At 46.2% G+C, this 21,261-nt stretch overlaps 1 protein-coding gene across 1 annotated transcript in view; it reads left to right on the forward strand.

Annotated features, from left to right (window-relative positions):
* Positions 1-2,665: 2,665 nt before the first annotated feature.
* Positions 2,666-21,261, forward strand: part of GARS1 (glycyl-tRNA synthetase 1) — a 28,509-nt gene continuing 9,913 nt past the window's right edge. Inside the window, exons 1-9 of the mRNA XM_081882784.1 lie at positions 2,666-3,035; positions 8,760-8,861; positions 11,628-11,730; positions 12,946-13,087; positions 13,814-13,902; positions 15,762-15,838; positions 17,286-17,431; positions 18,612-18,761; positions 19,485-19,647. Of these exons, the coding sequence (XP_081738910.1) occupies positions 2,748-3,035; positions 8,760-8,861; positions 11,628-11,730; positions 12,946-13,087; positions 13,814-13,902; positions 15,762-15,838; positions 17,286-17,431; positions 18,612-18,761; positions 19,485-19,647 (1,260 nt within the window). The 5' untranslated portion in view covers positions 2,666-2,747. The remainder of the gene's footprint in view (positions 3,036-8,759; positions 8,862-11,627; positions 11,731-12,945; positions 13,088-13,813; positions 13,903-15,761; positions 15,839-17,285; positions 17,432-18,611; positions 18,762-19,484; positions 19,648-21,261) is intronic.

Raw genomic sequence — 21,261 nt, forward strand, 5'->3', positions numbered from 1 at the left:
AATTCAAGAACCTATTGGCAGCACAGTCAGGGGAGACAAAAGGAAAGTACTTCTTCGTACAATGCATAATTTACTTATGTAATTTGCTGCAAGGCACAGCAAATTTTGACAGCTTCTTGCTTAGATCCCTTCAAAAGATTAGAGAAATTCAAGGATAGTAAGTCCACCGGCTGGATTTGATTGTCACCAGGAAATCAGCACTGAACTGTATTCATGTCACATGGAGATACCACATGGATGACTGCCTGGTGGCAAGCAACGTCCATCTCAGGTTAAGGAGACCCCATAGCACAAAGGAGAAAGAGAGACCTCAAATCAACAGTGCCATCAACTCTCGAGCATGTGGGAAAGACCCAGGGCAGGCCAAAATCCCAACAGAAGTGCAGAAATTCCTTCAATTCCTTCCTCATTGCCACACCTCCATGGCCTCCTCTTTCGGCGTTGAGAACAAGGATCTGTGCCACAATGCAATTTTTTGATTGACTTGCCTAAGATCCAGGACAAAGCGCAGCTTTTCAGAAATCCCCCCAGATGTCAATTCTGCCTTTGAAATCCCGCTAATGTCCGGGAAAATCCAGACATATGACAGCCCTAGTACATTACTTTCATAGACCTGCTGAAGGCCTTTGACCTTGTCAGCCGAAAAGGACTCTTCACACTGCTCAACAAGATAGGATGCCCACCTAAACTTCACAATATGATTGTGTTCCTCCACAAGAATGTGCCTGGCACTCTCCAGTATGATGGCTCATCTTCAGATGCCTTTCCTACAAAGAGCCGTGTTTTCTTGCCCCAACTCTCTTTGGCACATTCTTCTTGATGGTGCTTTCAGATGCCTTCAGCTTGACTGAAGGTGTCAGGAGTGCGTGCAGGAGCCAGGCCCTGTGTCCAGTAGGGCTTCGCAGGACTGGAGCTTTCCTAAGTTTGTTCTCAAGAGTCAAGGCGTGGCCGCACAGGTGAGGCCAATTGGTAACTCACAGTGAACAGCACCTGGTGGCAAGAGCTGGGAAGGGATATAAGGGCAGCATTTCCCTTTGGCTCTTGGCCACAGCAACATGCTTCCTGCGTTTGGCTTCTTGACTCCTTGCTTTCTGATCCTCGGACCCTTGGCTTCCTGACTCCTGGCTTCCTGACTCTCGTTCCTGCTCCCACCCCGCCATCTTGCCCCAGGTCCCGCCATCCTCTACCAGGACTTTGACCGCCTGTAAACCGGACTGTGGCAGAAGGTGGTCCATACTTCCATTCAAGGAGTGATGAGGGTCTGTTTAACCTGGCAAGTCTCCACACCAACACAAAAGTGTGGTGGGTCGTTACCTGAGAGATGTTGTTTGCAGATGACGCTGTCTTCATTGTACACTCTGAGGAAGCTCTCCAGAGACTCATCACCTGTTTTGCTCAAGCTTGCAGGGAGCTTGGCCGTACCATCAGCCTCATGAAGACCAAGAACCTGGGTCAGGACGTCGCTGGCACTCCATACATCAGCACTGACGACCATATGCTTGAGGTGGAAGGCCATTTTGTCTACCTGGGTTCCACCATAACCAGAAACCTCTCCATCAACGCTGAGCTGGACAAGCCTCTCCAAAAGGGTGTGAGAGAATGACATGCCCAACAACAAGATGGTCTGCCAGTCTTGTGTGATGAGCACGCTGCTTTATGGAAGTGAGTCGTGGGCAACTTAAAACTGCCAGGATTTGTGCCACCGCATAGATCGGATGGTGGTTAAGAATGAGGGGAAACTGAACCGTGATTGCACGCGCCTGTTTGTTGAGTATGTGCATCTGATCGCCTTTGCCCTGCAACATGGACTTTGTAGTGTTTAAGGAGACCAGCGGTGTTGGTAGCAGCCAGTGGGAAGGGTTGCTGTCATGCGCCTGACCTCCCAGGAGTGGAATCCCTGCAGTTTTCAGAGAGGGAGATGGGGAGCAACGAAGCACCAAAGACTTCGGCATTGTGCAGCTGCCAGTTTTGAATGCTCCTTTATTGACAAGGAATATTTGAGCGAGGCTGCACTGCAGCATGGGATCTGTAGTCTTTGAAATGTGCTTGATGAATTCTTAAATCTCGGACTCATTCAGACTAGGGTTTCTTGCATTGGTTGAACATATGTGGTACAAGGTCATGTATCTTCTCTGTGGTGTTTCCTCCTGTCCTCCTGCAGTCGTCAGTGTTTCTCAAATTTTGCTCCCCTGCTATTCTGAAGACTACAACTCCCATCATCCCTAGCTACCAGGGCCCGTGGTCAGTGATGCTGGGAGTTGTAGTCCAACAACCTCTGGGGAAAGAACCCAAGTTTGAGAAAGGCTGAACTTTCTTTAAAAAAAACAACAACCACCCACCCCATAATATTTCCCCCTCCTCCCCAACATTTCCAGGTAGCAAGTGATACTGCTTGCCCGCCAACCCTCCGTTTATTTTTATTTAATTTTGTTCCCTCGGCCTCGCAGCGCCCCGACGCGGCCTCTGAGGCGGCGGGAGGCCTGGCCGTTGCCTTAGCAACCGGCGCGGCCTACTCCGGCCCAAGGGAAAGGCGAGGCCCGCGTGGATTAGATCCCGTGTCGAATCTGCGCCTGCCACTCCGCGTCCGGGGCGGGGCAGAGAAGGAGCGAAAGTGCCGCGTCGGAGCGGGCGCCGCGTCCGCCTGGTTCGAGGCGGGGCGAGCGGAGAGAGGGCGGCCTCGCCGGCCGGGGATTTCATCATGCTGGGGGCCGGGCCTCGCCGCCTCCGCCGCCGCCCTCCTGCGCTCCATGCCGTGGCCCCTTAGCGTCCTCCGCGCCGCCTCGCTCGGCCGCCTCACAAGCAGCAGCAGCAGCAGCATCCGCAGCCTCCTCCTCAGCCCCCTCGCCTCCCTCGGCCTCCAGCCCAGCCCCGCCGGCCGGATCCTGGTCACCAGGCGCCCCGGGTCCCCCTCCGCCGTCCCTGCCGCCGCCGCCTCCTCCTCGCCCTCCCAGTGGACCAGCAACCCCGGCGCCGGCATGGACGGGCCCGCCGCCGAGGCGCTGCTCGCCCCGCTCAGGCAGGCGGTGCGGCAGCAGGTGAGGCTGGATTGGGGGCGGGGGCTTGTTTGGAGGGGGGGTCCTTTGTCCATCAGTGGGGGGGGGGATGTCTGCCTGTGTTAGAAAGAGGAGGGGGGACTCCGCATACTCTGGGTCGGGGGCTTCCCTCTTTTTCATTCCAGGATCTTGCCCCCCACCCTCCAATCTGGATGAGGGCCTCTAGAATCTGTGCATTTCTCTCTCTCTCTGTGTATATATATGTGTGTATATATATATATATATATATGTGTGTGTGTGTGTGTGTGTGTACACACACATATACAGTGGTACCTCAGGTTACAGATGCTTCAGGTTACAGACTCGGCTAACCCAGAAATAGTACCTCGGGTTAAGAACATTGCCCCAGGATGAGAACAGAAATCGTGCGGTGGTGGTGCGGCGGCAGCAGGAGACCCCATTAGCTAAAGTGGTGCTTCAGGTTAAGAACAGTTTCAGGTTAAGAACGGACCTCCGGAACGAATTAAGAACTTAACCCGAGGTACCACTGTACACACATATAAACATAATACACATATATACACACATACTTATATACCCATACACACACACACACACACACATACATATCTATATATCTATTCACATAACACATAGGAATAGATGCACATATATATAAATAGGGATGCACACATATATCTGGAGATACACACGAGAGAGAGAGAGAGAGAGAGAGAGAGAGAGAGAGAGAGAGAGAGACAGACAGACATATAGTTACAGACACACAGGGATATGTCTATAGAGGACTTATCTTTCCCCCCTTTCAATAGGCTTCCCCTCTGCAGTTTGGATCTTTGTAGTGGGAAAGAGGTGAATAATCGCACCTGACAGCAATACTGTCAGGCTGCAAAGACGCTTTACGTAAGTGTAAGGCCCGCTGGGTGCAGTGGGGCTCGATTCCGAACAACCATGCGTATAGGATTGTCCTGGGAGCCTTCTGATCTGAGGATACCCAGTGACAAGATGCAGCTGCCCCTGGTTGTCCTTTATGCTTGGAATCTGGGTGGGATTTGCTTGGGATTCTGGGGGGATCCTAATCAACCCTTGATTTGCCTGTGGTGCTGCGGTGTCCTTTCAAAACATGGTTTAGGACAGGTGCTTCCTCTAGATCCTTCCTTTGAAGCTTTCTCATCCTAGTCATCTTTCTCTGTTCCGACTTGCGTGTCACTCTGCCCCCCATTCACGGTGTAGCTGTAGAATTAAGAGATACATACAAATACTTAATTCCTGGTTGTTCTCCAGAGCTTTCCCCTGTAGCTTTGAGGTGTGTGGGAAGTCACCGTTGCTTTAGAATAACCCCCCTTTAGTTACAGATCTGTTTCTACCTAAAGTTAGATTCATACAAACATTCCTTAATTCTGATTGAGGAAAGTCCTCATGTACATTTGAATTAAAGTGCTGTGTCTTTTTGCAGCATTCCTGTTCTCATAGAGAGCCAGGTGTGTGTGTGTGTGTGTGTGTGTGTGTGTGTGTGGCAGTGGATCCTTTCCCCAGGTTCCTGAGATTTGTCTTGTGTTACAGCTAATTTCTCTGCTGCATTTTCTTTCATATAACTAGGTTCCTATATTCCGTTTGGGTGGGTGAGGTTTACCTGAACATAGATTTGGGTCTTCTGTGAGATTCCTGCCTTCCTCTTTATAAACTCACATGCTTCTCTGCAGTTCCTCTCGCACTGTAATAAGCTGAGCTGAGAACAAGATAGATATGAACTCTTTCCCCCTGCTGTCCCATATACTGTGGATGGTCTTTCCTCTCATTTTCTTCAGCTGGATTGCTCCAGCTGTTTACTCTCTAGAGGAATGGGTTTAAGGTCCCCTTTCCCTCCTACTGTGTGAAATGATGATTCGAACCCATTTTTAGCAGAGTGGAGTCCACACAGAGCATCGTTTTCTTCTCCCGCATGTCGTACACAGCACAATGCTCTATACATATCTATTAAGAAGTAAGCCCCATTGGGTTCAGTGGTCCTAGGTTAGTGGGGAATTGCAGCCTTAGCTTTCTACAGAGTTCTTTCACTTTGAATGCATTATTCCTAACGAACCTTTACCCTGCCCCTTATGACACTCCTTTTGTAGACAGATGTGATACCTTGCAGAAAAGAATTGAATCTCTGCGCTCTCTGATTCAAAGATCTGTAGCCACTTTTGTTCATTTGAAAAGAAGCAAATTAAGCATTTTCTCATGGTCTTTTGGGTAAGATCAAGCATAATATATGTTCTTATCAGTTTAATATGCTGTTCACTGTTTTGGGGGCCTTTGGGCTGAAAAGCAGATTATATAAATTGTAGTCGTAATAATACAATGGTTGTAAGGAGTTGGGGATATATTTAGACTCCCACTAGGGATGAATGCCTATTGATAGACAGTGCTGCTTTAAAGCATTGTACTGTTAAATTTCCTTAACTTTTTGTGTGGGGGATTTCACATGGTGGAGATGAGCTTTGCTTCCCCACATACCATCTGACTTTCAGATCTGCTTGGTTCTTGCAATACTATTTTATATTTTTGCATCCTGGATGGTGTATGCCTATATATTCCAGTCTAATGCAAAATTGGATCTGTTTGATTGTTTCACAACTGAGCAGAAGGCCCTGCATACCCAGATTATTTATATACCTGATCTTTAGATACATGGTTATTTTTGTGTAAATTCCTCATTATGCCACTAAGTTCACAGTCTATTCTTGCTTAGCCTGTCATGTGAAATGGACTCAGATGGGTGTCTTTACATAACTGGATGGGTAGCATCTTAATTAGTGTATGCTTCAGCTTTGTTTTTCTTGTGAATCATCATACACCATCCCAAATTACCTGGTTATAAGGAGATCTTGCTGAATCAGGTTCTGGTGGCTTGATGCAAGAGTCGGAGGTTATCCTTTTAAAAGGAATCTCAATAGCTGACACACAAACACAGAACGTTTTCTTAAATGGGAATCTTCCTGCTTTCTCATATTTGCAATAAGGAAATGCTGAAAGTAAAGCTTGGTGTGAGAAGGGACTTTTACCAGGCACAGAGAGTGTGCTGCGTGATGTGAAATTAGCCTGGCAGAGATTAAGATCTGGTGAATGAAGGGGAGGTTGTATGGACTGTTGGCTTGTCCCCGTCATTAGGGAAGGAAGAAACACTTTAATTACACCTCTGGACAGATCTCCTTGAGTGAGAAATCAGTCCTGGGCTGGGTTAATGTTTTCTTCCTGCAGCAGTGCCTGATGCAATAGGCTTCTGTGTTAGAGGGGTGGATCCCTTTCCCTGCCATAAGGGACAAAGCTGCAGTGAAATCTGCCACATCAGTCTAGCTCCGTTGCACTTTCTTTGGGTTGGGCAGGTTCTCTCAAATAAATTGTATCCTGTCGGCATTTCCTGCCTCCCCCTGCCTCCCCCCGCCTCAATTTCTGCCTTTTTCTTGTGTGCTTTGGACTTTCTCTTTCTTGACATGTGAAACTGCAAATGCTGCTGGCTTTTTAAAAATGCATGCTCCCCCCCCCCTTTTCATTCCTGGTGACTGCAGATTTCAAATGTCTTTTTAATATTGCTTTCCTGAGGTTTTATCTCTCAGCCGACCCCCTCTTCCTCCCTTCTTTTCCTTCCCTTCTTTTCTAGCTTAAAAAAAAACCTTCAGTTCCCTCCCTTCTGCCACGTTAGCCTGCAACTGCAGTGACTTTGAGTCAAACTTTCACATTCAGAATCAAGCTCGTTGTTAGTCTGGCTGCAGCAATGGACGCTGTCGGGTTTCTCTTTCGCTTCTTCCCTGATGAGTTTGTGGTCTGTCATGCTTGGCGTGTCTGCCTCTTCTTTGATTAATCTCATAAGGATGGAGATTTCTTTCCACATCTGAAGCTCTTTCCCTCCTGCTCATATTTTCCTTTGCCCTCGACTTCTGCTCTTCCTGCCAACTGCTTGTCGGTGGAGTGAACAGTTTACCAGTGTATAAGAACTTACTATAAAAAATGCAGTCCCATTTGAGACCTTCAGTAAGGGAAATCTATTTAGGGGGAAGATTGATGCTAAACTGTGATGTGTGAAACTAGGAAGGTGATGGAGTTTATAGTCTTTTTTTTAAAAAAAAATGAATCTAATCCTTAAGGCATTCTGCTAGTCCGATGCCCTCCAGATGTTTTGGACAACAATGTTTTGGAGTTATAGTTCAAAACATCTGGAGAGCACTAGGCTGGCAAAGGCTGTCGTGGGATATATCCAGCTAAGCCCTTGCATTGGTTTCTTCAGCTCCATACAGCCTCTCTCCATGGAGTCAAGACAGTGGACTTATTGAGTGGACTTTTGTGTATGCACCTCCCCATATATGCACTTACCCACACTCCAAATCTGGGGATCTATGATTGTGACTCACCAGGGTTTGTACCCTTTGTGTATATATTCACTGCAAGACGCCATATGCATAATTTGTGACAAACTTCTTGGGAATTCTGAGTAGGCATTTCAAGGTTCTACACAGACTATGGATTGAACCTGGGACTTTTGGAGTTATATCCACCTAGTTTTCACAGTAATGTTGCCCTGCCCTGTTTTCCATGTAAGGAAAAACTAGTATTGAATTTTGTGTGGAAATTGAAGTGTGGGATATAAGACCTATGGTGGTTCTTAGCCATGGGACCCAGTAGATACAGTGTGGAAGGGAAATTTGTCATAGCCTATCCTCCCAGGACTGTTGTGAATGTGAGATAAGAAATCCTGGTGAGAATGACTTTTCTAACCTACCGTATTTTTTGCCCCACAGGGCGCACCTAGGGGTTTTTTTTTGGGGGGGGGGATAAAGAAAAAAATTTTTTCCCCAGGCGCAGGGGTGGGGGAAGCCCGAGCTTCCCCCGACCCCAGCCCCCAGAACAGGCAGCTCTCTGCAAGCCTTGGGAGACCGTGTGACTTCGCGCCGGTCTCCCCAGGCTTGCGGATATTTGCCTGAAGCCTGGGGCGCGCTGAGCTCAGCGCGCCCCAGGCTTCGGGATGCAGGCTGCTATCCGCAAGCCTAGGGAGCCTGGCGGGAACTCCCGTGGGCTCCCAAGGCTTGCGGATAGCTTCCTGAAGCCTGGGAGGGGTCCGTGCGCACCGACTCCTCTTGCTCTCCAGGCTTCAGCGAAAGCCTACATTCGCCCCATAGGACACACACACATTCCCCCTTCATCTTTGGAGGGGGAAAAGTGTGTCCTATAGAGCGAAAAATACGGTACATTCTTATCAACCCACGGTGAAACCATCCTTAAGCCTTTATCAAGATGTCTGCAGTCAGTTACATTGCTGTCTTTCAAAATCGTACGGCTTTTATTGAAATGCCGTAATAACTTGCTTCTGTCAATTTTTTGTTTTGTTTTTGTTTACTGTCACATCTTTCAGAAAATCAATGATACCGAAATCCTGGACACACTTCCTAGAAAGTAAATTGCATTCACACAGTGGGACTTGACTTCTTGGTAAACGTACATAGACTGTGAGGCACCACATGCTGTCCATTTGTTTGAGAGATTTCATCTCTCTCTCCCCCCCCCCCTACCCTCCAAAAGGCAATTGTACTGGTTTAAGCATCATTATGGGTCAGGTATCGCTTGGCCCTCAAATCCATGTGTATGTTGTGAGTTTAAGTGGCAGAAAAGTGCTGTTTCTGCTGGCAGTTCCTTCCCCCCCCCCCCCCGCTATGTTCATGGGATTTCTTCCAGAACTGAAACCGTACTGACTATTTGCAATTCTTTTTCTAGGGCGAACTTGTTCGAAAGTTGAAGGAAGAGAAGGCTCCCCAGGTGGATGTAGACAAAGCAGTAGCTGAACTCAAGGCTCGCAAGAGAATCCTCGAAGCAAAGGTGAGCCTTGGGGGTCAATTTTTTTTGTTGACTTTTGGTTCCCGCCCCCGCTTATGCCAGAATAAATGACCAAGGTTTAGGGTTGCACTGACAAGTTACAATGAACTTCAGACTTGTGCTTCCCCTCTCCTTTTCTTCCTCCATTGTGCCTGCAAGGAGGTGGCTGGAAGTTTCAGTGTCCATTTCCAGATTAACCATAGTTCAGCATTTCCTGTGAACGCTGAACTGTGGTTCTTCTTGATTATGGATAGTGATAGCATGCCAGATTCAAAGTGTTGGTGTTGACCTTTAAAGTACTAAATGGCCTCGGCCCAGTATACCTGAAGGAGCGTCTCCACCCCCATCGTTCAGCCCAGACACTGAGGTCCAGCTCCGAGGGCCTTCTGGTGGTTCCCTCCCTGTGAGAAGTGAGGTTACAGGGGACCAGGCAGAGGGCTTTCTCGGTCATAGCGCCCGCCCTGTGGAACACCCTCCCATCAGATGTCAAGGAAATAAACAACTATCTGATTTTTAGAAGGCATCTGAAGGCAGCCATGTTTAGGGAAGTTTTTAATGTTTGATGTTTTATTGTGTTTTTAATAGTTTGTTGGAAGCCACCCAGAGTGGCTAGGGAGGCCCGGCCAGATGGGCAGGGTATAAATAATAAATTGTTATTATTATTAGTAGTAGTAGTAAACTTAAAGTTGTAAGTGGGGTTGCTTTCCTCATCTGTTGTTGAGGCTAACTTCATGCTTCTAAACCGCTCCCAGCTGCACTGGGTTGGGGTTGACTTGGCCCATCTTTGTAATGGTCAACCATGGTTTAGACCAGCCTTTGCCAACTCGCATCAGCCCAGCTTGGATGTATAAGCCTTGTTTTTAGGCCAGGCATAGGCAAACTCAGCCCTCCAGATGTTTTGGGAGTACAACTCTCATCATCCCTGACCACTGGTCCTGTTAGCTAGGGATGATGGGAGTTGTAGTCCCAAAACATCTGGAGGGCTGAGTTTGCTTATGCCTGATTTAGGCACTTGCTGGGTGGCCACTGGAAACAAGAATTGCATGCCGATAAGTGAGCAGGTGGGAAATGAGTGCTCTTCTGGGTCCAGCATAGAAAGCAAATGGGCTGCTGGAGAAGCCATGAAATACTCCTTCCCTTCTTGGTCTGCCCCCAGAAGGCTAGCAGAAATTTTGGCAGACTGGTAACTTCTGTGGATTTATTCTCCTGCTCTTGAGGGTAGGACTCGAGGCAAAGGCTTCAAGTTACAAGAAAGGAGGTTCCAACTAAACTTTCGAAAAAACTTTCTGCAGCTGTTCGGCAGTGGAACAGACTCCCACGAGAGGTGATGGACTCTCCTTCTTTGGAGGTTTTCAAGCAGAGGTTGGATGGCCATCTGTCACGGATGCTTTAGCTGAGATTCCTGCATTGCAGGGGGTTGGACTAGATGACTCTTGTCCCTTCCAACTCTTTAAGATTCTGTGATTTAGAAGACAGCAGTACAGCAGTCAAATCATTGAAACACCAGCACGAGAGGACTAAAAAGCAACTGGGCCAGTTTAAAAAATAAGTTGGTGCAGCAGGAGGTTAAAGCATCTTAAAAGCCAGAGTGGGATTTTAAAAAAGTATCTAAACCTCGAAAAGAGGGGTTCTAGCTGAAACTCTTGTTGGGGAATTCCACAGTCTGGATGTCACTTGTGAGAGGCGACATCTGTGTTCCCATGAAGCTCTCCTGCAGTGGTGAAGGAACACAGGGTAGCACCTCCTATGTAGTGTGGAAAGAGGCAGTCCTTCAAATAACCTGGTCCTAAGCCATTTATAGTTTCTTAAATTCTACCTTCTCAGCTCTACTGTATTGGACTGGGTCACATATAGAAAAAAGCATTGCTTCCCCCTCTAATTTATTTCAAAGTCTCATGGGCAGAGACTGTCATGTCTTGGGGGCCGTATAAACACCATTTGCATTTTTCTTCTTTTAAACATCATTTAAGTTTTTGGAATTTGGCACCCCAGCTATGTTAGGCTTATTTAAAATTTTGCATCGTTTCCCAATGTGTAAGTCACCCAGTGATCTGCAACCACAGTAAAGTAGGGAAATATAATCACATGGACATTATTAAAAACATATTTAGCAATGTTGTTGGTGCTGTATTATCGTTTAGGAGAGCCTGAGCTGATCAGTTTCCTTCTGGTGCTAAATAAATGCATGTTAGTAATAGGACTAACACTGAGATCCCTTTTTTTCAGTAGCACCCGTGTTAACAGGAAATTTCTCAAAAGGTGTCTGTTGATTGCACCATGTCTACAGGCTGCTTTCTAAGCTGTTTTTGTAAGCTATCCTCCCCCAAGCTGTTGCCCCCCAGATGTTTTGATCTGCAATTCTCATCAGCCCTGGGTGCAAGTGCACCTGTGTTGGTGGGACTTGATGGTCTTGTAGTCCAAAACATCTGGCGAGCACCAGGTTGTGAGAAGCTTCCCTAAACACTTAACTGAGGACTTCAGCTACTTTTCTGGAGGTTTTTCCATCACTGGCTCCTTGTCATGTGCTCTTCAGAGTCCTGCCTCCGATGCAGCTGAAAGCAGCGTGCCCTATGACTGTGTTTAAAAATAGCTTTTACAGATGTTGGGCAGCTTCAGATACAAGCAGAAGACATCCAGGACTATTCTGCTTTATGCAGGGAAATGTATCTCTAAAGAGGGAGGTGTGTGTGCTATTGAGAGAGAGAGAAGGAGAATAATCAGATCAGGGAAGATCTGTTTTAGTTGAAATCTGTCATTCTTTTTTTACAGGAGCTGGCTTTGCAGCCAAAGGATGATATCGTGGACAGAGCTAAAATGGAAGATACACTGAAGCGAAGGTTTTTCTATGACCAGGCTTTTTCTATTTATGGAGGTACACAGTTTAGAATTGTAATTGTGGGCTCTTTAGAGCATGATTTCCTGTGTTCTTCACCATTTATTTATTTTTGCAGTCTTAGGCCATGATAAAATGCACAGTACAGGATGTAATGGTCAGTTTTAAACACAAGGCAAGCAGTAACATAGAAATCAGATTTAACAATAAAAATAATGAAGAATGTCAGAGATCTAGCTTACCATCTGCATTAAGCTGAATGGTGCTAAAAATTTTAGGTGGCTGTATGATACTGTCGGGATGTGGGTGGCGCTGTGGTCTAACCCACTGAGCCTCTTGGGCTTGCCAATGAGAAGATCACCAGTACGAATCCCCGTGACGGGCTCCCGTTGCTCGGTCCCAGCACCTGCCAACCTAGCAGTTCGAAAGCACACCAAAAAGTGCAAGTAGACAAATAGGTACCGCTCTGGCGGGAAGGTAAACGGTGTTTCCGTGCGCTGCTCTGGTTTCGCCAGAAGCGGCTTAGTCATGCTGGCCGCATGACCTGGAAAAACTGTCTGCGGACAAATGCCGGCTCCCTCAGCCTGTAAAGCGAGATGAGTGCCACAACCCCAGAGTTGTCTGCGACTGGACTTAACTGTCAGGGGTCCTTTACCTTTTATGATACTGTCATTCAGTGCAATTTATTGCTTGGGTCTAATTCTAACACTGCTCCATAGGACATCATGAGCAAATTCATAGGAATTTTATTGGAATTTGTAAATTCCCTTTGAGGAGAGCCTTTGCTTTACTTAAATCTGTACAAGTGTTATATCTGGTTTTTGTAGGTTATTTTAGACAGGTATTACTGTAACAGACCTTTTAATCTCCACTAGTGGAGCAAAATACTTGCAAAGTAATCCTGTGCACACTTACCTGGAGTGTGTCTCACTGATCTTGAGCTCAGTGGTGCTTGCATCCCAGTAAAAATTGCCAGGAGATGCTTCTCTCAGTGTCAAAAGGAAGTTTCTCATGGTTATTGGTAGGATGAGATAATTGCCTTAATCTGCAAAAATTGAACTGTGTAATTGCCAGCAGTAGTAAGGAGATAACAATTAATTATGTTCTATGTTATGGCACTAATAAAAGGTTGCAAAACTTTTTGTAATTCTCATGTTGTAGATTTCAGACCGGAATTCTGTTTTGTTTTTTTTACTTAATTTGGAATGGTGTGTTTGTGTGTGTGTGTGTGTTCACAGCTTTTCTCTCTTGCAGGTGTGAGTGGCCTGTATGATTTTGGTCCTGTGGGTTGTGCTTTGAAGAACAACGTAGTTCATGCCTGGAGGCAGCACTTCATCCAAGAAGAGCAGATTCTTGAGATAGACTGCACCATGCTCACGCCAGAGCCTGTTCTGAAGTAAGTAGCATGTCACCTTACTGTTGTTGTTGTTGTTGTTATTATTACTGAAGTTCTTTCAGTTCTACAAAATAAAGTGAAAAAAGAAAAAGAGTGTGATATATATGTTTCACTCTTTTTGTTATATATGTATATATACAGTGGTGCCTCGCAAGACGAAAAGAATCCGTTCCGCGATTCTCTTCGTCTAGCGGTTTTTTCGTCTTGTGAAGCAAGCCCATTGGCAGCTTAGCGGATTAGCGCGCAGCGGTCTAGCGGCTTCTAATGATCAGCTGTTAAGCGGCTTAGGAAAAGGGGAAAAAAGTGAAAAAAACCCGCGGGGACTCGCAAGATTTTTTCGTCTTGCGAAGCAAGCCCATAGGGAAATTCGTTTTGCGAAGCGCCTCCAAAACGGAAAACCCTTTCGTCTAGCGGGTTTTCCGTCTTGCGAGGCGTTCGTCTTGCGGGGCACCACTGTACATGCGCTTATATAGGTACCGCTGCAGTGGGAAGGTAGATGGCTGCTTAAGATGTTTTCTGAAGTATAACCATGCCATTTTGCAGAATGTGAATTCTACCACACTAGTATTGCTTTTGGTTTATTGAAAGCAATCCATTAAGTCTGTGATATATATCTTTTTAATCACACACTGTTTGGGTAGCTTTGCATTGTGAATTGGTTTACAAATCCGCTAATAAAATAAATATTGACGTCATGCGTGATGACGCTGCTCTTGACCATTGCAGGACCTCCGGACATGTAGACAAATTTGCAGACTTCATGGTGAAGGATGTGAAAAACGGGGAGTGTTTTCGAGCTGATCACCTCCTGAAAGGTATGCTGTGCTGCGAGAGCAGGACTGGTTTCGCGTGTCCCTCTCACCTTGCCTCAGCATTGATCTAACAAATGTTTTTAGATTGAAAGTTATAATCTCTCTCCTCTCCCAAGCGAAAGCCAAGTTATCATAATCCATGTATTATGCTGGGCTGGCATATCTTCAGCACCGTATTTTCAATATCCTCCCTCCTTTCTCTGCAGCTGTCAGGGCTAGAAATTTGCCTGGAAACAGAATGCCGTCTTAAGAGTAATTTAGAGAGTTTCTAATCCTTTTGCTAAGACATCCAGGTTGGTTGCCATCCCTGCCTCTTTTGGTAGTGAATGCCACAGTTAAACTACGTGCTGTGAAATGATGGTGCTTCTTCACACAGCACGTAAACTCCAGAATTCGCTCCCACAAGAAATAGTGACCATCCAGATACAGATACAGGTCACACTCCTACCCAACAAGCCAAGAATATGAATGAGCTGTATGTGGGATGCTGGGAGACTCTTCCTGGCCACTTCAATTCCCCCTTTGCCTAAGCGGCTGAACCAGGCATAGGCAAACTCTGGCCCTCCAGGTGTTTGGGACTACAATTCCCATCATTGCTAGCCAACAGGACCCAGTGGTCAAGGATGATGGGAATTGTAGTCCCAAGCATCTGGAGGGCCAGAATTTGCCTATGCCTGGAACAAACCAGGACCCAGCACTTAACCAGCAACTTCCTCTTATGGACAAACCCAGAAACTATGGCTTATAGCTTCAAAACAAGGCATGATGGTCACCAACTTGGGTGGCCTTCAAAGAGGATTAGACAAATTCATGAAGAATAAGGCAATCAGTGGCTACTAGCCACGACAGCTACGCTCTTATGTTCACTGTATGCCTCACAATACCATCTGCTGGGAACTGCAGGTTTGGTGAATTTCTGTTGCATCTGGTTGGCTCCTGTGGATGCTGGACTACATGGGCCTTTGGCCCAAACCCAGCAGCTTCTACTTTTTGTTCTTATTCTGTGAAAATGATACTAGAAACATTAAATTGTGCCAGCTCTGGGAGGGCTGAGGATCTTCTCTCCCTGAACATGTTGGGAGAAAGGGCAGAGCCAAATTGGTTTCCCTGATTCGGTTGCTTTCAGACATTTATCTTCAAAAATTCTTTCTACATTGACACTCAAGTTGAGGAACCCTCTATGCACTATAGTAGGGATGCGGGTGGCGCTGTGGGTAAAACCTCAGCGCCTAGGACTTGCCGATCGTATGCTCGGCAGTTCGAATCCCCGCGGCGGGGTGAGCTCCCGTTGCTAGGTCCCAGCGCCTGCTAACCTAGCAGTTCGAAAGCACCCCCGGGTGCAAGTAGATAAATAGGGACTGCTTACCAGCGGGAAGGTAAATGGCGTTTCCGTGTGCTGCGCTGGCTCGCCAGATGCAGCTTGTCACGCTGGCCACGTGATCCGGAAGTGTCTGCGGACAGCGCTGGCTCCCGGCCTATAGAGTGAGATGAGCGCACAACCCTAGAGTCTGGCAAGACTGGCCCGAACGGGCAGGGGTACCTTTACCTTTACCTTTACCTATGCACTATAGAGAAGCCTGGAGGGTTTTTGAGCACAAGTCAGGCCGGTTGGGCCTCAGGCTCACCTTGAACTGGGAGCATGGGACTCTCTCCTATAGCTGTACTTTGCAGAAGGAAGTCACTAATGATGGATATGATAGACATGTTTCTCTGAGAAACCTGTCATTACTGATCTCCGCTTTGGGGATCTTGGGGGCTCCTCGGAGACCTATATTTGGAAACTGCCCATCTAGTTCTTAGAATCTGCATTCTGGTGGGCTTTGTGGTAGGCCACGAACGCTTCTTTCTGCCTTCTCTTGCAGCTCACTTACAGAAGCTGATGTCTGACAAGAAATGTACAGCTGAGAAGAAGGCTGAAATGGAGAATGTTCTGACACAGGTCAGTATGTGGCTGTGCAAACGGAAACGGAGATGCAAGCTTTCAATTATTTACTTTGGGTCCCCTTGGAAGGATTAAGACACTGGACGAACTTGGAAGTTGACACCTCACAAATGAGTTTTCTACAGGGCGAATTCATTTGGTGGCGTGGCTGTGTGCTTTGCGTTGTGGTGTGTAGATTGTAAAGGTTTGTTCCGCATACCTGCTGGGAATCTATTACAGTTGCACAGTGGTGGGCAATTGGTTCCATGGTTCCATTACAGGCAAATTCAGAGCTCCACATGTAGCGTGAAGCCTATCAAGTAAGAAACTTTCTCCTCCCCTGTTTCTGACCTTTGAATAATTTCTAGTCCTGCTTGTCCAAATCTGTGCAGCTCCGTCGATTGAGCAAAGCTGAAAGGGAGCTCTTGGCTGATCCATGCCTATTTATTTGTTTTCTTTTGCTTTGGATAAAACAAGGTGGATGCTGGGATAATAACAACCTGGTGGGGGAACTGAGATTTGTCAAGCTGTAGCTGTGACACCTGCCTGTGTTGAGCGTGGCCCAAGATTCAGTTGGCTTGTGGCACTTGGCCCTGGCTCACTTGGCCTATTCATTTTTTCGTTGACCCAATGTGAGTAAGAAGGGGAATGAATGGATATAAGCAGCTGGAGCCCCTGTGGCCATGTCTGCTTCCTCAAAGAGAACTCATCATTTCTCAAAGCAGGTGCAAGAGGGGTGTGTGGCGGAAACACACACTTGATAGCTGCAGTGTAGGCAGTCGACACTTGCACTGCTGTCGCCCATCCTCTCCTGATTGGGTCCTCCTGTAGAAGTAGCTGTTGGCCAGAGAAAGGGAAAGACAGACCACCCTCCTCCTTAGGAGGCATTTGCAGCAGTTCATAACCTCGCAAGAGAAGGAAAAGGGGTTGTTCCTCCTTGTACCCATTGTGCACTAATCTCAACGTCCTTCAACTTGCAGATTTGGTTTCCTGATCCTCACAAACAGCTGACATTGGGTTGGGGCATGAAAATATAGAAGGATTGTGGGCTTTTTAATTTACTTTCTGAGGCAGGGAGAGGGGGAACCTGTGGCCCTCAAGATCTGGTTCACATTCACCTGGTCAGCAGTGAAGGATGATGGGAGTTGTAGTCTGGCAGCATCTGAAGGGCCACAGGTTCCTGCTCTTTCCCTGCCAGCCCTCTTCATAGCACACTTTGGGAAACGTGTGACAGTGTTTCTGTTTGTCTGTGTTGCTCTGGACCCTTATCCCATCAGCAGGATGTCCTTGTAAGAGGCTGCGCTGGCAAATCCATGCTTGTTGCTTCCTCCAGTAAAATGCCAGGATCAATGCTTTGCAGTTTCTCATAAGGGGCTGGTGTCTTTTTAAAGAGGAGAGAGGGTGGATAGAAGTAAGTCTTTGCTGCAGTTTCCTGTGTTAAATGCCTTTCATGTTTTGCTCCTAGTTGGACAACTACGGCCAGGAAGAGCTTGCGGATCTGTTTGTGAACTACAACGTGAAGTCTCCCATTACTGGAAATGACCTAAGTCCTCCGGTGTCCTTCAATCTTATGTTCAAGACCTCTATCGGGCCTGGGGGAAACATGCCAGGGTATATATTAAGCATGAATGTTGACATATTTATTGTGACCTGCTGGGCTTGGCAAGGGTGACTGACTCGTGCTACAGTTGAATACATTCTATTGTGTTCTGCTTATACCCTCCCCAAGAGGAGGTATTGGAGATCTTCAATTTGTTTGGGGTGGTGTGTGTGTGTTGGTGAACCTACTAGTGATGGAGGAGGGACTGGGGTAGTGATGTATAAAACAATTAAGACTGCTTCCCGCACCCCAAACCCGCAGATTCTCAAGAGTAGTGGTGTTTTCCCACATGCGATTTGGGAATTCTGGGGTTGGAAGATTTACCAAGTCATGGAGCTAGGAATGAGCTAAATTAAAAAAAAAATCGTTTGGGAATCGATCCTGAGCCTTTGACAGGAAATATTTGCACCAGGCCATGGTAGTCAACTCAGCTCAATATGGGGTGTTTTTGTTCTTATCCTAATATAACATAAAGGTGACCAAATTTACTGCTGAGTGGGTTATTTGCAGCATCTCTCTTTGGCTAGACCAGCCTTGCAATCTTTAATTTTATAAGCTTAGAAAAGTATCAGAGTTGGAAGGGGTTCTGAGGGTCATCTAGTCCCACCCCCTTCAATGCAGGAATTTCAGCTAAAGCATCCATGACAGATGACCATCCAACCTTTGCTTAAAAACCTCCAAGGAAGGAGAGTCCACCACCTCCCGAGGGAATCCATTCCACTGTTGAACAGCTCTTGCTGTTAGAAAGGTCTTCCTAGTGTTTAATTATGTGGCCATAAGACAGATAAGCAGCAATGATGCCTCCGGCTGTCAGCTACTTGTATCATAGGGTGCAGTAAAGCAATAAAGTGAAAATTGGTTTAAAATCGAACAGTATTTAGTGTTCCTGTTCCTAGAAAAACAAGCACAGGAGCAGGAAGACACTGAGAATATGGAACCAGATGCAAGCCCTGATAATAAATTTGGGGGTGGGTCAGGGGGAATTATTGAGGCTCAGAACCTTTCCCCCCTCAAGCCAGCAAAGGGAGTCTGAGCAGTCGGGGGAGAGATGCTGGTTGTACTTTTCGATTGCAAGACAATTTGTCCCAGATAAAAAGTTGGGGAACAAGGCCCCTCTGCTCTCAGAAGAGTTATTTTCTCTGCTTCTCAGTTGCTTTCATTGTTGTATTTTATTTGTGTGTGTTTTTTAAGTTACCTGAGACCGGAAACTGCACAGGGGATCTTCCTGAACTTTAAACGCCTCTTGGAATTTAACCAAGGCAAACTTCCTTTTGCTGCTGCTCAGATTGGGAATTCCTTCAGGAATGAGATCTCTCCTCGCTCAGGCCTCATTAGAGTCAGGTACTGTAAGCAATCTTCTATGACAGAGTTTGTGAAAACTACACACAGACTTTATCTTTTTCTCCCTCTCTCTCAACTTGTAAGGGAATGGAACCATGGGTGTGTCTTCCTAAAATGATCCCCATGCAGTTACCTCTCTACATGTTGATTTCTAAAAAGACCCTGTTGCATAATCATTGGAAATATCAACAGAACTGTCTGTGGCATATCATAAATTTGTGAATATTTGTCATTTTTACTTTGCTTTCCCACATTGACTTTAACTGGATCCCCAGAAGTAGAAAATTCCACAATGCAGATATTTGGTGTGGTTTTTTTTGCGAGGGAGGGGAAATGGTTTTAGGTCGACTGGTTACTGTTGCAACTGTCTTGAGATTTTCACTGCACTTATTTGTTCTTTGGGTGGCTTTTATATATTCTCTGTTCTGTTTGTTCTCTTTACAATTGAATATATAATTGTATAACTTATACTTGTATAATTTATAATTGAATATATGGTGCCAAGTGCTTGCAGCTTTAGCATGAACTTTGCCCTTGGGTTCCCTATCCCAGTGTCCACTGGGTGACTCCAGCTCTCTGAGTCTGGGACGCCACGAGACATTGAGATGGCTTGACATATGTACGTGGTGTTGTGCTTGTGGGTTATCTCACCTTTATGGGAGATGCTATAGTGGCTCTCAGACAGAATAGCTACTAAACCTAGGACATGCCTTTGTCTTTTAGAGAATTCACAATGGCAGAAATTGAGCATTTTGTGGATCCCAGTGAGAAGCATCACCCTAAGTTCCAGAATGTAGCAGACCTTCACATCCTCTTGTTCTCTTCCAAAGCCCAGACCAGTGGGCAGTCGGCTCATTCCATGCGTCTGGGGGATGCTGTTGAGCAGGTATTGAAAGGTTGTTTTGCAGTAGAAGCGTGTGAAGGAAATGTGGAAGAGAACACCATGAATTCTGTGGAGAACTAGATGAGGTCTGCGTATTGCAATTTCTGAACAAGAAGCAACACAGATTACCGTATTTTTCGCTCTATAAGACGCACCAGACCACAAGACGCACCTAGTTTTTGGAGGAGGAAAACAAGAAAAAAAAATATTCTGAATCTCAGAAGCCAAAACAGCAAGAGGGATCACTGCGCAGTGAAAGCAGCAATCCCTCTTGCTGTTCTGGCTTCTGGGATAGCTGCGCAGCCTACATTCGCTCCATAAGACGCACACACATTTCCCCTTACTTTTTAGGAGGGGAAAAGTGAGTCTTATAGAGCAAAAAAAAAACGGTAATTCTGTATTCACTCTACAAGTTTAGCCTTAACTATGATGTAAAGTATCTGGTATCTGAAGAAGTGTGCATGCACACGAAAGCTCATACCAATAACAAACTTAGTTGGTCTCTAAGGTGCTGCTGAAAGGAATTTTAGTTTGTTTCAACTACGACAAACCAACACGGCTACCTACCTGTAACTATGATGGAAAGTCTCAGCACCTTTCCAGAACTAAAATCCTGATTTTCCAAGACAGAGACATGTTGGGTTTGCCGTTACTACACGTAGGAATCTTCACCATGTTGACAAAAAATTGGCCTTCTGATAACCATTGTTGAGATTTGGTTGTGGGCCCCACTGCTCAGCTGTGAACAAGCCCTTAAAACACCTCGGCATCAAAATCCTGTGGAATTGATAAAAAGATTGGTCCTAACCTAACTTTCCTTATTCAATACATGGAGGATGCAGTTGAAATTTAATGGGAAAGGGCCCTGTATTTCGTACCACAACTCAAGCAGTGTTCGAAACTCCCTAGGCACCAGGTATGATTTGCTACTGGCGCAGGTCCAGTTGCAACCATGTGGAGATCTCTGGTTGGTGACTGTGGAAAGGAAAATGCCACTCAGGAGAATCTGAAACACTGTCCTCGAAGCTTGAATTTGTTTAATTCTGGATCGTTCAATTTGAAGTATGAATGTGTTATATACCGCTTTGAGATTTATAAATATAACATATAAAGCGGTATAGAAATGAACAACAGCCACAATAACAACTGCAATAGAAAAAACTCTGTTGTAAAAAAAGAGGCACCTAGACAGTCCATTGTGGTAACCGCAACCTAGGTTTAAGGTGCCATTTGGCAATTAGCTTATATAGTACATCTGAGCTTCTAACAGTGAACACAAGGTGTGCAACACTGTTGTTGTTTAGTCGTGTCTGACTCTTCGTGATCCCATGGACCAGAGCACGCCAGGCACTCCTGTATTCCACTGCCTCCCGCAGTTTGGTCAAACTCATGCTGGTAGCTTTGAGAACACTGTCCAACCATCTCGTCCTCTGTCATCCCCTTCTCCTTGTGCCCTCCATCTTTCCCAACACCAGGGTCTTTTCCAGGGAGTCTTCTCTTCTCATGAGGTGGCCAAAGTCTTGGAGCCTCAGCTTCAGGATCTGTCCTTCCAGTGAACACTCAGGGCTGATTTCCTTCAGAATGGATAGGTTTGATCTTCTTGCAGTCCATGGGACT

Source organism: Podarcis melisellensis, assembly GCF_964234715.1.
Source record: "Podarcis melisellensis genome assembly, chromosome: 12".
Taxonomy (NCBI): domain Eukaryota; kingdom Metazoa; phylum Chordata; class Lepidosauria; order Squamata; family Lacertidae; genus Podarcis; species Podarcis melisellensis.